Source organism: Accipiter gentilis, chromosome 19 (genome assembly GCF_929443795.1).
Source record: "Accipiter gentilis chromosome 19, bAccGen1.1, whole genome shotgun sequence".
NCBI lineage: Eukaryota > Metazoa > Chordata > Aves > Accipitriformes > Accipitridae > Astur > Astur gentilis.
The window spans coordinates 12,690,356-12,708,772 of NC_064898.1; the positions used below are offsets into that span (position 1 = coordinate 12,690,356).

Below are 18,417 nucleotides of genomic sequence, written 5' to 3' on the forward strand. Positions count from 1 at the left end.
TATTTCCGATAACAAGCAAGACTGGTCATCAAAACCACCTTCTACATTGCTGGTCTCTACTTTCTGTGCAAGGTAGGTTAAAATATGATGTCTCTTTTCCAGGTATCTTTGCCCTAACATAGGGAGTTACCTGAATATCTGTATTTCTCTACCTGTCCACAAAAGAGAAGCTGGAACCGGTAGGAGCCAATAGATCCCTCAGTTTGGAGAAATACGAAAGCTAATATCCAATCTGCTTTATGGAAATGTGTTGGATCCAAAAGGGAAGGTTGCAACATGCTCTTTACATGTGCCTAAGGGAATTGAAAGCACAGTTGCCCTCAGTAAAACTTTTTTCCTCTCCCAGTGATGTTTTACCAAGAAAGCTTAGTACGACAGAATACTTTCTCTGGACAAATTACCCTCTAAATCCTTACAGAGCTTGTACACGCATTTATACAAGTGCTTTCTGTTCTGTTGGAAACTTTGTCATTTTCTTCCAAAATTTTCTTCACAGACTACTATTTCTAAACTTGCTACATTTTTATTCTTCAATGAATCAGAGTCAAATGTATAAAGGAAAACAAGACAATTATCTGAAAATTATCAAGTAAATCTATTCTGCTTTTAGATAGGATTCAATTTTAAAAATGTATGTGCACTTGTATCAAATCATTTTAAGACATCTTTTTATTAGAAGAAGAACTAAAATGGGAAACTTTGCAGATAGAAGACAAAAGACCAAGTTTAAGGGATAAACAATAGAGCAGAACAGAGAAAAACACTTTCTTCAGGAAGCTAACCTGGAGATGCGGCCAATCTTTTCTCTGCTTTCCTCCCTCCCTCAAACCACCAATGTAAAATATCAAGCAAGTGAAATACAGTCTTAATTTAAATACTACTTTAAAATAGATATAAAATCTATCAGACATATCAATGCCAAGACATCTGTTTTGTTTGCTAAGCAAACTTAGAAAGTGTTTTTATGCTTTTGTCTTTTGAAAATATCTTCATGAGGTGACTCTGTAATTGCAGTTAAAAATCAGGCACTTTCAATTCTTATGTTGAGGCTTCATCATTCTTCAGTAATGCTGCTTCCTGCTGGATTTGGGGTTTCCTGCTTCTATTCAGATTTTGTCCAGCTGCACACCAAAGCTATGGCAGCATCCCAACATGATACATCATCAATCAGTGAAATCAAACTCGAGTATCCTGCACCAAGAACAAGACTCCAGGGGTCTCTCACATCACAGACCAAAAGCATTATTATATGCCTCTGCTTACCACTTAACAACTGGGTGAGAACCTCTTTTGTTTGTCTAAGGAACTGTTTGTCTATCTTGGGGATTTATGTTCACATTCTTACTGGAATTTAGTACAGTTTCACAAAATGGTTTTTTTTTCAGTAAATTCTAAATAACAACCACGATGGTAGTCTAACTGAATTTGTAACTCCACGTGAAGTTTATGAAGCTCCTATTATTTACTACTAATACAAAGAAATATGATTACAAGTAAAACATCATTAAAACAGACTGAAACATTTATCCTGATTTTTATATTCAAGTAAAACATTCAATTTCAATTACAACAGGTAATTTTTAACATTTTATTTTATGAAATAATGGAGGCATAAGAATAACAGTTCAAAAAAGATAATGAAAAAAACTGATCAAAGAAAAAATGCTGACTTTGAATTTATATTCAATATTTATGGGCAAAACATAAGAGATTTCAGCAAGTCTGAGAAAGAAATACAGCACATTACTATCTAGAGAAACAACCCAAATTAACAGTTTGCTAAATGGCGCCATGTTAACTGTTACAATATCCCACAAAGCTACTACGAAGTTCTATTTAAGTAGAATTAATTTTATATATTTAAAAAAATAAACAGGGGAATTTATAAACCATTGCTTTAAAAATGTATAAGCAACAAATCTAAAGTTTTCTTTTAATAAGAAACAACTGAGATGTTTAAATGATTCTTAACTTCAAGAGTTAATTTAATGCAGTTTCAGATTACTGATTTTTTAAAAATAAAGCAGCGCCACATTGAATCCACTGGTCTTGGTTTCCTCCACAAGGTACATCAATATTTGTCACCACACGGTCTCTCTCCACGCTCGTGTAGACTGGTAAAGATATGCATTCCTCTGGAGAATATGGACCGCATGCATCCTGTCAAACAAACAAGTACTTAGTTATCACTTAAATAGACAACAAAACATGAGAAAGGAAAAATCTCCAATGATACAGTATCTAAAGCTGGATCTTAAGATACAGTGTTGGTCCAGGCTACAAAGGAGAAGCATTACTAACAAAGCAGAGACTTCAGAAAATTCGCTAGACTACCCCGTAACTAAGCCTCTACTTTTCTCTCCAGTTTGTTAAACTGAAAACAGGAGACAGTATGTAATAGGGGTGATCCTATGAACTACATATAAAAATCTTCTTTCAGCTAAAAATCCCCAACACTACCTGCCAAAAGCTTCTGCAAACCAGGGGCAAAAGAAGTGTTGAACTGTTCCCAGAGGGGAGAAGGCCCCTCGGGAGCACCAGTGCTGTCCTGCAGGGAGCTGCTCACCCAGGCAGGCGGGAGCCCTGGGGCAGCCAGTGCTCTTGGGAAGCCCTGCTGCCGCACCTCCTCCCTCCGGCAGGGCAGCGTAACCCTGCTGCTCCTCCGGTAATGCAGCCCCGGTTCTCATCTGTGTCTGAGATACTTGCATGTGGGATACTTCAGGAACTGCGCCAAAAAAACCCTTACCCCACACCTTCCAGGCTACCATCTGGAATTAAACAATGATTTCTAACATCAGTGAATCCAAATATAAAAATTGTTCTCTGATACAGAGCTACTATACCTTACGTTAGAGTCTCACAGGGCCCCCACTTAATGCAGGATATTAAGAGGAACCCAGAAGTATTAACCACAATTTAGTTAGTCCAGGACTTAAAAGAAACAAACAAACAAAACCTAAATTCCCTAGTCCTTTCCACATACGTCTAGCACTTCAAGACATACAAGCATATGTAAGAAGTTACATTATTAGTTAAAAAAAGCAGGTTCGATGACTTTTTGATTTTTTTTTTTTTAAAATGCCTTTCAATAATACTGATGACAGTTGCAGTTGAGGTTCTGTGGCACTTCTGGAAAACAGGCCATTTCCATTAAGTGTCTAAATAGGAAATCATCAGCTTAACTTTAAGCATTCAGATTTGAACTGAGTGCTTTCAACTTCTGGCTGAATTAATTTATAACTAGTATTCTCCTATACATGTAGTTTCCTACTGCACAGCATTAGCAGCACCAATATTACAAAGATTACAATTATATTGTAAACGCTACTTGGGGAAGGACCTTGGTTGGAGCCATGGCTTTACCACTCAGTCTGTATCCTGATGAGCAAGCAATGCTCTTCTCTCAGAGCAGTCGCAGCTCCTCTCCGCTTTCTGTACTACGAACTGTGTGCACTTTCGATGCAGTTTCCTCCTAGGGCTTTGCACAGGGCATTGTCCCTATGCATGACTACAGAACTGAGCTCAAAGACTCAGTCTAGACTTCCTACGGCATGTAATTTGGGTTTCAACCCATGATGCATTTATTTAGTGGAAATAATTCAGGGTTTGATTCAATTGATACATATTAAGAATGTTTTCTGTCATACTCAAAATCTCCTTTCCTGTCAACAGGAAAACGTCAGGAGATTTTCAGGAACCAAATAATAAAGCAGCACACACATCAGAAGGGAATCTGAAACAAAAATTAGGGTCTTTTTAATGTACATCACATCAAATGGATCGATGGGCTGAGGCCAATAGTATGAAGTTCAATAAGGCCAAGTGCCGGGTCCTGCACTTGGGTCACGGCAACCCCATGCAGCGCTACAGGCTTGGGGAAGAGTGGCTGGAAAGCTGCCTGGCAGAGAAATACCTGGGTGTGCTGGTCGACAGCCGGCTGAATATGAGCCAGCAGTGTGCCCAGGTGGCCAAGAAAGCCAACGGCATCCTGGCCTGTACCAAAAATAGCGTGGTCAGCAGGAGCAGGGAGGTGATTGTTCCCCTGTGTTTGGCACTGGTGAGGCCGCACCTCGAGTCCTGTGTTCAGTTTTGGGCCCCTCACTACAAGAAAGACGCTGAGGTGCTGGAGCGTGTCCAGAGAAGGGCAACAAAGGTGGTGCAGGGTCTAGAGCACAAGTCTTATGAGGAGCGGCTGAGGGAACTGTGCCTGTTTAGTCTAGAGAAGAGGAGGCTGAGGGGAGACCTTATCGCTCTCTACAACTACCTGAAAGGGGTTGTAGTGAGGTGGGTGCTGGTCTCTTCTGTCAGGTGGCTGGAGATAGGACAAGACGAAATGGCCTCAAGATGAGGCAAGGGAGATTTAGGTTAGATATTAGGAAAAAAATTTTTACTGAGAGGGTTGTCAAACATTGGAATGGGCTGCCCAGGGAAGTGGTTGAGTCACTACCCCTGGAGATATTAAAAAAGTGAGTGGACAGGGTACTTCAGGACATGGTTTAGTGGGCATGGTTGATGGTTGGACTTGATGATCTTGAAGGTCTTTTCCAACCTAAATGATTCTATGATTCTATGAATGTGAGTTAGTGAAGCTCCAATATTAGAAAATAACTAAAAACAGGAAAAAATGAAACTTGCAAACAATAACTATTTCAATCACTTTGCCTAGCATGTCAAGTGTAAGCCATTTCTAAAGAATTTTGTTGTTCCTTTTGAAAATCAACTTCTCGTACCTTTTGAACATCAGTGTTTAAATCCTTACAAAAGGTCTGTGTACTATAAGAGTTCTGTAGAATAACTTAATAATCAGAAGCTGGTCAAAAGAAACTCAGCTGTTCTCAGAAGGATTATACTTACCACAATTACCCCTTGGTTAACACTACTGAAGAAGACAAAATGCTGGCCAGTCTGAGAGTAAAATGTTAATCGGAGAATCCGAGTTTTGCCAAACCTGGGAGGCCAAAAGTTGCCCAGTTTGCCTTCAAAGACCTCTTTTTACACCTTTTTGGGTCAAAATAGCTGTTCTCATGCCTTTCTCAATCCTACTGATGCTTTAAGGAATGACATTATTTGAGCGTTGAAACCATTCTGTGAAAGTCTTTTTGAACCACAAATCCTTATGTCCTTGGCTTACACACAGTCCAAAAATTCTCTGTCTAGACTGCCTCACACACAGTTCCATCCTGCTTAGTGACACCCTTCACAGCTTGGGATCTATCAGTGAATTAAAACTGGAAAGGACTTTCACAGTTTAATGAAAGTAAGCATCATGTTAGTAGCTCAAAATACTCCATTTTGAGCACTGCAGCATTTTGAGGGAGTTCTCCCAGAAAAATCCTGTAAGCTTTTTTTTTTTGAGAGAGAGAGAGTTCACTTTATTTTAGTTTGGTTGAAAATGACCTCAAAGCATTGCATTATAAATATACAGATTTTTGCACATTAGATTTCATAAGAGATATTTATGAGGAGAAGAAAACAAATTCAAAACCTAAGAATCCTAAGATAATATGTTCTACTTCATGCACTCTTCTCCTAAGGACAGGATAATGAGACAAGAGGAAGCGCATAATATCCCCAGTCTGCCTTGGTTTCTGAGCACAGTGTTTGATTGTGGTCAATTTTTACAGTGAAGCCCACAGCAAAACAACTTAAGGGCAGAGCAATTCAGAAATGATCTCCTTAGAGATACTTTATATCTAAAATCTGTGCAGTTGACAAGTTTTGGCCTGTGTTTTAAAAGAATTATATTTTTTTCCAACACTAAGACTTCAGTTGCTATTAATTTCAAATATGAGCTACACTGGAAGAAGTTTAATTCACTGATTATTGAACTATCTCACTTTTATGTTTTATAGATAAAGCTCTCTGCTGATGTCACATATTACTTCTGGATCTTATCTCTGAAGTTTAAAGAATATAGACAGTTATTCAGAAAAACACTTAAGCATCTGTTTTATCTCTAACACAAGATGAATGGTTTTCAGAACAAAGAGGGTTACTTACAATCCTCATTTTCAGAGTGCATAAGATAAACATTTGGTGTTACCATGTAAAACTATGTATATTACCATCCTCCCTCCCCCTTCCCCCCCCCAGTGTATATATATTAAGATGACTGGCAATTCCATATTTATCCTATGCACCACCTTTCAAGTAAATTAGAAATCTGTTTATTTCTCTGAACAAAATCCCCTTGTAAACTACTAAGGAACTGAAAAATCTTTCACTGGTCAACTTTGTAACAAGTTTTGTAGTGTTTCTTTTTTTTTTTTTTAATTTTTAGTATTTTCTTTCCCATCAAAGATGGGAGCAGTAGTGCAGATGATGGCTACTATTTACTTGTGTGTTCACAGTCTAAATCATGACCATTATACTTCTAATGCTGTACTATAATATAATGCTATACTTCCTTTGCTGGGAATAACAATGAGGGGAAAAAAAAAAAAAGTCGAGATACAGTAGTGTGTTAGTAATGGAGCTCCTTGCACAATATCTATCACAGTATACCACAAATCTCATCATTACCATAATTTATAATTAATAAACTCAATTCTAACTGAAGTTTCAACTACCTGGGTCCAGTGAACTTTTTTCTTTAACATTCTTCTAACCAAACCTAGCCTTCTCAAGAGAGAACTCTGCAGAGTTCTCTAGGTTGCTGAATAACAAACTCCTCTAGTTAATAAATTCATTTGCTTGATGAGTTAATGTCTACAGGACAGGGTAAAAGGTGACATTATTTTTCATTTTTTATACACTGCTAATTTTATTTTTTGTGATAAAGTGGAAAAACCCTGCATCCACCCTGTTTCTCACTTTCTAAATTTTTGGTGTAAAAGTCTTAATCTATTTTCTTTTAGATCTGTATGTGGGATTTGTCTTACCTGTCTGTCCCAGAGTTAGCGGTCTAGGCTGTCTCTAGAGTCACATCTAGACAGAGATTTATCCCAGTTACCTTATGATGGGATGGACTTCCTGAGATGCCTATCTTTTACTGAGACCAAAGAAGGAGCAACTAAGTCATACCAGGCAACTAACTTTTAGACAGCGAAATTTAGATGAGATGAATTCTACAATAAGCTTTCTCTGAGTGATAAGACTGTAAGTAAACAAACTTGTAATTCCTACACATCCTTGAATAAGTTCTATGTAACTTTTTCCTTTATTTATCAGAGATTGCTATTACAATTGGAAAGCAGAAGCAGTAACAATTTCTACTGTTTGGATTACTTCACTTTCATCTTACATAGTTCTGCAGATGTTGTGGGTTTTTTTAAATTAGTGTAAGTAGGTAAAATGCTTTCTTTGCTTACAAATCACATCAAATTCTCTATCTTTTTATTGATGTTGCATTTTAATTTAATGCTTAAAATGTGAAGAAAATATATTCTAGGAATGAACTCCCAAACTCATGTATACATTTACTAAATACACTTTTGAAAATATGTTAATGCTTTTAAAAGACAAGGAAAAAAAGATATGACTGAAACAAAGCCCTTGTCTTAATCTAAACAATAGAAGCTAAAAATATTGACAAAATGATAATAAGTTCTTGTTTTCTATAAAAGAAGTAACTGTTTTTCCTATTAAAGACAGGGATTTTTATTTTGAAATGAGGGGGAAAACAGGTCAGCAACATCATACTGAAAAGTTACTACACAGAAAAAAGCAAATTACGGGTCTTGAAAGTTTAGGGCTTTAAATAATTTAGTACCTGTGGAATCCAGGCCATATAACAAGGGAGAACAGATGACACACTGGGAGAATCATGCAGATTTTCTGAAAGTCGATTTCCATCAAAACTGCAACCTTCCAATTGTAAGCCACTGATCTGCCGTGGAAATATAAAATATTCAAACATATATAACAGACTTGAAATATCAGTAATGATTACACTGTGCTTTAATAAATGATCACCCTTTTTGCTGTGACCAAATTTTTAAATAACAGGAAACTAATTGTTGTAATGTTCTGTGTGAGAATAGGAAACATGATTTAAAAGCAAGATCTGGATCATGCTTCGGCATGAACTTCCTCTGATTTGGATTCACATTCTTTGAAATGTTGGAGAAAAATACCTGTAAATGTCATCATTTATGAAACTGCAGTTGCCTGGCATTAGATTAATGGAAATATGATAGCAACAGCCAAGTACACAATCATTACAATGTCAAGAAGAGGAGAAGAACAATCACTGAAATAAGCATGACTTCCTGCTTGGAAGTCTGAGCACAGCTTTCAAAGAATGGAATGTGCGATTACACAGCTTCTGCAGAGGCAAACAAAATATACTGAAACAATATGAGAGAAGATTTTATTTAACATAACTCAAGATTCTTATGTAAACTGTTGTTTGGAAAAAATAAATAAGAATCCCATATGCTTCTGCAAGTAACTATGCAATGCTTTATATGTAACATGTTTTAAGTGCTTTCTTACAATTAGTAACTACTTGCAGCCTCTGAGCTAAACATTCTCTTTTTTCTTCACTGAAGTCCTGCCTAAATTAATGCCAACGATATCTAGTCTGCATTTCTTCCAAATAAAATTTTCAGTATCTGTTGATCATTTTATTTTCCCAGTACAAATAATAATAGATTGCCAGTATAAATAATAATAATAATAGTCAGTTTGGCCTGCTGAAGTGAGAACTTCAATTTCAGCAATAATAAAACTTAACTCAGTAATAACTTTCATGCAGCTTTTCAAAAGACTAAATCTTAAACTGGAAGCAGATGTCTAACAGATGATACAACATGAAAATCATCTGTTACACTATCATACTAAAGCCCTGAATTAAATACATTATAGCGAGGTAGGCTTTCACCAAATGCAAGGTTCATAAAACAGTGCTAGAACTAGGAAATACAATGCTGATGGAAACTGGATGAGTGACCACATAACCAGAATGGAGAAAGGTATCACTTTCTAATATATTTTCTCTTGCAAGAAATTTTAAAAAGTGTACTAAATTTTAAAAAGTGGTTAAAGTATGATGTTACAAAGAAGATCAGTATCATAGAAGATGTAATGCAAATAATTTGCTTTGGTAATTACAGTATTCTAAAATTATTTATTTGACAAGAAAAGTTGCAATTAAACAGTAATACAATGGGGGTCACTGTCATGCTTGAAAAACAATGATTTCCTCCTAAGTGTTGGGGTTTTTTTGTTAATACTGTGCTAACAGTATACTAGCTAAGATTATGTTTTGCATTTTTAATAACTCATTATTCTTTTGATTGTAGTCAAGCATTGCAGTCTTCAAAAATTTGCTTCTTTAAAGTTGTATTTCTAACTCTGAGCTGAGGACTCTTCCTTACAATGTACAAGATGCATATATACATATTCTAATATGAAAAAAAAGGTTATAAAAGATTGCATTTTAAAAAGCTATAGAAAAAAGCTGTGTTTCACCTTGGTCAGACAGTGACCAGAGAAGTGGCAACATTCTTTGAAACAATCTGTGCTCCATACAGACTAGGACTCGCAGTAAAGCCTACAAAACCATGGATAACCTGAACCAAAAACAAATGGAAAGCTCAGAATAGTATGAGTTTTTCTCTAACTTTACTTTCCACAGATTATTATAACAAGGCCTTAGTCAAATGAATTAAATTTTTCAGACTTTCTGTTTGGAACTGAAAAACCTTTTTTTGTCCTTCAACTTCTTGTCAAAAGCTTAAGGTCTCTCTTCATTATGATAGTGTGACACTCTTCTCCCTTCTCCTGCAAAGATTAATGTGATCTTTCCTTTGAATCTTCCCTAAGATTTTCAGGTCTGTTGCTTTTAAGGTACAGTGTTAACATTTGATTTCTTTCCAAATTCAAAATCTCTCCATACAGATAAGATTTTGGAAAAAGCTGGCTTTATCTAGTAAAACGGAAGTTTGCGTGTCAATAGTCTTTAATGATAGCCTATATACATTCCAGTGTCACTTCTTCTGTCTTGCAAGAACAAATATGAAAAAAAATAAAATTGTAAAAGGCACAAAAGGAATAAAGGCTTACTAATGATTATACTGAGGTTTTCCCAAAGACTCCTTCCTACTGCTCTGTTGTTAACATCGATACTTAAAGGCCTCGCTTTATTGTATGCACGTGTTCTAGGTCACGCTTTATCTCACTACAGTTGTGACTGAGTGCTTTCAAAGCTCTTATTTATCACTATTGCACAAATATTAGAAAGATTAATCTCATAAGTTCTTCTTTCTGCCCTTCCTGCATTCTGCAGAGATGTTTGTTATGGAGTTTAGTTTGACAAATATGTGAGTTTGGCACAGCTATTGAGGAAAGACTAGTCTGATGAAGAGGTTTTAAAATTTATTGTTACGGTGTTTGAAGGCCTGGCCATCCTGAACACCTCTAAAAGAAGTTTCTATAGAAGTGGGTCACCTATTGAAAAATCTGTTTCTACTGCACACACATTTCTTCTTTTGATATTGACAATTCCTTTGACATTATAGTTATGTAAAATAACATCATTTGATCTCCTGGAAAACTTCAAGCAATCATAGAAACTCTTTTGAAGATGAAGACCAAAATTTTGACTTTGATTCAATATTAAAAGACACTGAAAAATATAAAACACCGGAACAATGTACTTTCAGATACTGTTTGGCTGAGTACTCCCATAGCCATGTTCTCATTTCTATGACAAACTGTGTAGAGGAACTGCAACTACTATGAAGGACATGGATTTCACAATATCTATAATTAGCATGCATAGTATTTTTGCATTATTCAGCTCAGAGTAATGGCTGGAGTTGACTGTAATTTTTAAAATTTTAATTCCTACAAAGTTTTTCACATTTTCCAACTATTGGTACTCATTCAGTTTCAAAAAAACTATTGTTACACAGTACAGATTATGTTTCTTTATGTTTCTTCTTACATTTGTAGAAAGTGTGCTGATACCATGGTCCAAAGATCTCTGTTTCCAAAATTTCAAATTCTCTGCAATTAATTTTTCCTTACCATTTAATGCCATAATTTCCCATCAAAAGATACAAACTACAGCAGACTTAACAAAGTCATATTTTCACTTCATTACCTCTACAGGTATTTCAGTGTGGAGGTATACTGCAAAAAAAGACCTCCTAGGGTGCCTTATAACAGTACTTCTGTCAATTGCTAGGAGTATAGTTTTGATATTAATGCTGATACTATGTATTTAAATATTATAGTATTGCAATAAATTTTTGGTTTTCATTATCTATATGAAGCTCTGCCCAAGCTCATAGCACTTATTACCCAAAAAGTCTCTTACCAAGTTTCTTCCTTTCTTTCATTCTTTTCTACAATAACAGAAAATGGAATGCCAAAAGGAATGACTACCTGCTTTTGTACAACGGTACAATCAGTGCACAAAGCAAATAGAAGAGATGTATTTGCATATTAGTATGTGATTATATTCCAACAGCCATACATTTTCAGTACCTTTTGTTAAAGCAATCCGAAGTGATATTAAAGAAGGTGTAATTTTATAGAGTGTGATTCTAAATCAAATGTTCACCATATCCTACTAGGAGAAACATACTCCACATCATACGTCTAAACTATCACCTGAATTAACACTGATAATTTAACATCAGATTTGATAATCCACCCAGATTCAGGTGTATTCTTGGCCTTATTGAGTGCTCCTCTGCCTACTTTGTAGTTACACCGACAGTTCTAGCACTTCATACTTCTAACTTACAGATGATCACACGGTATATTATTTGAAATTTTTGGCACACAAAGATCATTCCACATGTCTACAAATGCTGAAGCACAATGCCATTTTTTAAAAGTGCAAGAAGACTGAAAAAGCATTTTTGTCATACAGATCACAATGGGATTTCCACCTTCTTTTCCTTTTCAGAACAAATTCTAAGCCATCAAAAATATTTAAAATTAAAGGCAAGAAAAAAAATCTCAAAGAACATGTCTTCAAAACAGTCATTAACTGACAGTGTGACTAAGAAAATTATACATAGTATGTGTGAATCTTAGGTTTAAATTCAATATTCATCTGCATTCCTAATTGTTCCAATCCTTCATCAAAGATATTCTATTAGAATAATTAAATATCCATTGATTCAGAGACTTGAGCACGACTCTCCCATATCCTAAAATGGAGTCCCCCAACCATGTGAGTACAGAATCAAGTCTCTCGGTGGAAATAGTCACACAAAGTGAAATAGCACCATTAGCATAAATTGAGACTGATAAGCCTCAGAATAGCCTATACTACGATGTGGTTCTTGTAGGGGATATGAGAGATCCAATTTTAAACCTGTAATCTGAATCATGTGAAGAAGTCAAATGCAGTATCAACAAATCAAATCTCCTGACAAAAATAAATCATATTTACTAATTCTACCAATTATTTTATCACAATCTTTCTGATAGTCTGAAGATCTATCATACATAAGAAGAGAGTGTCTTAGCAAAGAGAAATGAATAGAGGTTCATGCCACATCGACAATATAATCTGAAGACCTGAAAGTTGCCAAGGGGGAGAAAACCAGAAGGATTGGGTATACCTGAGTTTATCTTATAGATGAAGAGCTGTATGATCAGGCAGGTTTGAAACTGAAACACAGTAAATCATTATGAAAAGAAAACTTCCAAAGGGAACAAAAAAAAGGTATTTCTGCAGACACAATAGTATGTCTATGCATATATACTATTAACTGAATACATTCTTATGGATACATATGAATACAGGATACCAAGAAACATTTAACATTTATTTGTTATCTTATTCTGCACACAGCTGAAAAGGAAACAGATCTCCTTTCACTTATGAACTGAATTATTAAATGGGAAAAATTTCTTAGTTGTCTTATCTGCAGACAGAAGGATATCCAGTGAGGAAGTAACAGTTAAGTATGAGGCTGAGATACACAATTTCAAACTTGTAGTGGCCTAGTTCACTGAGGATCACATGTATTTAACCAGATCATGTGTAGCCTAAGCCAGCAAAAGTAGACATGTTATTTTTTTTGCTAATAATTTTCACCTTGTTTTTACAACTTCCTGTTGTGATTACAATTTGTTTTCTTCTATTTCACTCCTATGTAAGATTTGCTATTCATGTACTATACTTGCTATAGAAGAGATCTTCTTATCAGCTCTGGTGCTTTTATACAATGATGATATCACCTTTAACCAAGCAGATAACTGGTGTTCTTCGTAACATCATTGCATAAACTTAACTTACCTTTTGCATAAAGTCTGGAAAATCTTTAAATAACTCTGATACCCTATGTCTCCATGATAAGTGTTTGTATAAACTTCCAAAATGTGACAGGTTTAAAAAAAAAAAATAATTTTACCTTCAAGCAATTGATCAAAATTGGTCCTAACTGTGGCAGGACCATAGCAATTGTAGGCTTTCTCCATCAGTGGAGAAAGACAGGTATCTCCTGAAAGTTGTTTAACCCATTTAAGATCTGTATTGTGCATGTCTTTCTTCATTGACAAAATGAGGCTGGTAAACTCCAATTTCTGATTTTAGTATCTAAAATCAGGTGGGATAAAACAGGGTCCCAGCCACCTCACCACAGCATGTGTTTAAGGACATACCTATTCTGCTGATTGAATTTTTTTTTGAGTCCCCACTCAAAATAGTTCCCCATTCTATAAGGTTAGCCTGAATTCTTGACTTTAAATTTACCAGTATCAAAATTCATATTGCTCATGTGAACCAAGCTTAACATGCAATCAGAGGACAGATTTTAGAGGATGATTTTTCTGAATCACTGACATTTTTATGCCCTAGTTACAGTCCATGTGGTATTTAGCTTTACTAATGTGAAAGTTTCTCCCCAGTTCTCCAAGAGCACAAGGAAGGACTCACAGAAAGGAATCTAAATATTCAGCATAGCAAAGGGTTCCAAAGCCTTTCTGTACATCAAAGATTCAAAGGAGCAGTAAAGATTCTGGCGAATACTTACTAATACAGATTCACTGAATATTGCTTTTACAGAGGAAAGGATAATATTCAAATCAAGTAAGTAAACTTAATAGAATTCCTACCTTTCGTTAAAAATAACCACTCACCTAACTGCTTCTACTATTCCTGTGGCAGAGAATTTGCTCCTAAACAAAATTCTCTTTTTATTTTTGATTTCTCTTGGAACACAAGACTCATTCTCATAAAGTAATAGAGAATATGATAACATTTTGCCTACATAAAACCGTGACTGCTAACAGTGTATTCCAACTAATATTATCAAAAATCTACAACATAAATTTCCACATAACAAAGAATAATAAGCTTCAATACACCTAACTGGAGTGTTGTTATAAAACTCTTTCCTGTAATTACCCTTTAATTCTTTAGTTTCCAAGCAGCTATTTCAATCTAGCAACTATAAAATATTGTAATATTTTTTAGCATATGAAAATACTTGGATAATATTATTCACACATGGAATACAGGTTTTTGACATTGACTTCTGATGTTTTTCAAAGATAGTGGGATGGTTTTGAAGAAGTCCAGGCTTCTAGGATCTGCAGCTGACAGTTAGCCTGAGTTTAAATGAGTTGTCTGAGATGTGAAATTCCATTTTGGCTCACTGCTATGGACTTGGAAGTCTTGGCTGAATCAGGAACCTTAGAACATGTGATTTGCAGGCTCTGAGGTTTATCACATCCCAGGTTTATCCCAGGGAACCAAACTGCCCTAGAAGTCCCTTGGTTTATTTATCTCCAGGTTCTAGACTCCCATCTGGTTCTCATTAAATGAAGCAGGCAACCACTACTCTTATTTAAATACCAAGATTGAATAATTTTCTAAATTATATTCTCTAGTTCCAACAGGAATTAATTCATCAAAGTTCAAAAGACTGTATTGTATGAAGGTCAGATTGGATGATTACAGTTATCTTTTCTCACCTTACAATCTATTAATACTTTAGGAATATGAATTCTTACACATTCAGTATTAGTAATTTTAGATAGCGTCAGCAGCCAAGCCAGAACCCTAGTATCTCCCACAGCCTGCGTCTGCCTGCATTGTCAGATTAGAGAAGGTGCCCTGCCACTTGCTTTCTCTCTCCTAGTCTAGCAATCTCTCTGCTTTAGCTGCACATCAGCGTCGCGTGGCGAGTGCCCTTACTTATTCACCCATGTTTCTGTAAGAATGCAGTTTTAAGTGCTGTGCTCTTTGCTGAACACAGCACTTTGAGCTGTGCAGTATCATCATGGGACCAACATATCCATTGGAAGATGTAGCATAGAAAACTTATTTTGTGAATTTCCTACAAAATTAAGTATAAAAAAGGTGCAAAGAGAACTGGATTCAGCCAAAGTGGCAGTGCCACCTGAAATGTTAAGAAGCTAAACTGAACCATTTGAGGATTCATCTCTGCTGTCTAAGCAATCAGTAGTGACTTTATGGTTGCTGGCTATAGTCCTAAGCATCCGTTAAAAAACTGTTGGGTCTTTATCATATTGAAACCTAGTCATATTATAGTTGACTTTGGTTTGTTTACTTCCTTAGAAGTCTCTTTTCAGCGATACCACTAACCAGCCTTTGTATGTCAGGTACACCAATATTTATAGCTCAGTTATAGATACATAGAAAGTTTATGGACAGATGACTTGGACTATGCTAATAAAACATCCTCATAAAATTCTAGTAAGACATCTTAGCAGAATACCTTAACTTGGAGTTTGCCTTCCTGTATTCGCCCTTTCCATGATGCTGTAAATTTAAGGCTGTCCACTGAGCAGCTCATTATTCTGCAAAGGAAACGTATATACAGTAAATCTTAGAGACATATAACAACAGGAAATGAAATACAAAAACAAACCCCATGGATTTTCAATGTGTACCATACCATACTAAGTCTTACTTTGAAGAAAAATAGAATTTTAATTTCATCTAAAATAAAAAAAATAGTCAGCATTTAAACAAGTAACTCACAGCTATTCTACTTCAGTGCAAGTAATAAAAATGAGATGACTAATGACAGCAATTGACATAATTTGTTGGATCTGTGTCCTGAAAACGAAATAACCATCTTCACACATAGGGAGCAATAGCACATTAGCACAAATAGGTAGATTATTTTTCCCTTACCGTGCAGTCTCCTGGCGTAACGCATTAAGAAACGTGTCTGGATGAAACAGTTCTGAAAGGTCAAGGGTGTCTGACAGTAGCTTCTGTTGCTCTGCTTTTTCTACCCAGTTCTAAAAGAGAAAAAAAAAAAAAAAGGAAAACAAAGAATCCTGAAGTTATTGCCTGATTTTTTAACATTTTGTGTTAATGTGGGTTTGTCAATTATTATGATTAATGAAAAATGTTTGTGTAAATATACTGTAACCTCAAAGATTAATACTAATTTAAATTATTTCAAACTGGTAAACAGAAAATTAACACCATTTAAGAGTATAAAGAAAACCAGCAGTTTATGTGCAATGTGAGTCATCCATTTTAAATAAACTTCTGTTCAATTCTTTGTACAGTGCAGCTCACTTGTACAATGAAATTTTTATCAAGTTTCTAACATTCTATTGAAACTCTGTTTCACCTTTACTAACAGTAGACTTTATGTTTTCTACCCAAATGGTTGTCATTACTGTCTTTGCTTTACTAAGTTCAGGTAAATAACTGCATTCCTTTCAAGTATGCTTTAAGATCATTCTTTTGTGTAAACTGCATATTAAATTCAAGAAACACCTTATTTTCAATCTGCAGTAAGAGTTTTTATAAGTACTTACCAACAATTTGTTTAAAAATATCTCTTAGTATTAGATTGATGCTGCCATTTTTAGTATATTAGTTTGAGACATGAATTCACAGAATTTCTGATAAGATAAGAACTGGCCTCCATTATATTTGGTAATAAATGAAACTAATAGAGGTGGGGGGAATAGCTGGCCTCAATGATGCTTACAGAACACATGCCCCAACCTACTTGTGTCACTCTGTCTTACATGCAGCTATGAAGCCTGTCAGGAGCAGCAAGCTTGGAATTTCCCATCAATGCAATGCATTATGTGCCAAAATGAGAAAGACACACATTGCACCTTGCAATCTTGATAAACCATGTGTCTTAAGTAATGGAATCTGAGTTTGATCCTCAAAACACTAACAATCTCAGACTAAAGAATTTGTTAACTTCAGACAAGTTACTTAGGTACCTCAGTGGTTATGCAACAGTCCACACTCAAGGGCACTCAACACAACACTCAAAATCCTGTGTTTTGAAACTTTTATACTGTACATCTTTGATACAATTTCTTTACATGGCATAGTCACAGTCCTGACTATAGTACTGTGGTATAAACGTTAAGTTACTGTACAACCTATTCTGTAAGTAGCTGCAAGCCATATGCTTTTGCACAAAATGATTAATGTTTAATACTAAACCAGAAAATAATCAGACTAGGATTCCACATTCTATCACTAAACAAAGACAAACTACACTCCTTTTTAATACCAACTACTAGAAGATTATGAAATTACTCTAGTCACTGAATAAAAAATCTTGGAAGCTACACTCTCATTACACAATGCACCTGCCAGGCACCCTATCTTGTTTAAAAAGTACTTTACTGTATTTTTTGAGCTGCTGACAGACAAATAATTCCACAGAAGCATCATGGAAGTGACAAAATCATCCAAAATACAATTAAATATTACTCAGTAAATTTTATTTTGTCAGTGTCAGACACATCTCCACTTCAAACACTGAAGTTCAAACAATGTTCAAACACTTAATCAGTGATCTTTTTATCTGTCACATCACTGATTACGAGCCCTCAACCCAAATGAATCAGTTAGGAGATTTTTGCTTTCCATTTTCATGAGCTAAATGTACACACTTAATGACTCTTGTCTGCATTATTCCTTTAATGACTTTATATAACAGTCTCTTTTATCATATAGCAGTAACTCTGCATTCTGGTGAGGACAGATTTTGTAAATTGTTTTGTGTAATAAAAGTAGACACAATCGTTTTAACTTGTATTTAATATAATCATTCTATTGCTGTCATCAAATAAACTTTTAATGTAACTGCTAAAGAGAAACACTGTCAGGAACATAGATGCTTATATTCCATCCAGTTAAAAGACCAGTATGGGCGATATTAATTCTGAAGTCATATAAGTAAGAAGCACTAGGAAATACACAATAACAAAAACTTTCATTAGATCACAAAAGCAAAGTTTGTAATTGCTTGTACTGCTCTACATAAAGGTGAAGGTATAGCTAATTCACAGCTGTTTAATATATAATTTAAGATTTAAATGCAATAAAAATTATAATAAAATGTATTTTACAACACAAGTGTAAAAAAATATCACTATGCTTATTCTCCTTTTTGACTTATATGACCACATGGCTGCACATTAGTGAAGTCCTACAGTCTCAAAATACAACACCACTCTATTAAATGGATTGTTTGTTACTAGTAC

The 18,417-nt window shown here is 35.2% G+C and overlaps 1 protein-coding gene across 1 annotated transcript in view; it reads right to left on the minus strand.

The window, feature by feature from the left end:
* Nucleotides 1-1,617: 1,617 nt before the first annotated feature.
* DYNC2H1 (dynein cytoplasmic 2 heavy chain 1) overlaps nt 1,618-18,417 on the minus strand; it is a 185,788-nt gene continuing 168,988 nt past the window's right edge. The window contains exons 86-89 of the mRNA XM_049823214.1: nt 16,076-16,185; nt 15,654-15,735; nt 7,712-7,828; nt 1,618-2,160 (exon numbers count right to left, since the gene is read on the minus strand). Coding sequence (XP_049679171.1) covers nt 2,002-2,160; nt 7,712-7,828; nt 15,654-15,735; nt 16,076-16,185 — 468 coding nt within the window. The 3' untranslated portion in view covers nt 1,618-2,001. The remainder of the gene's footprint in view (nt 2,161-7,711; nt 7,829-15,653; nt 15,736-16,075; nt 16,186-18,417) is intronic.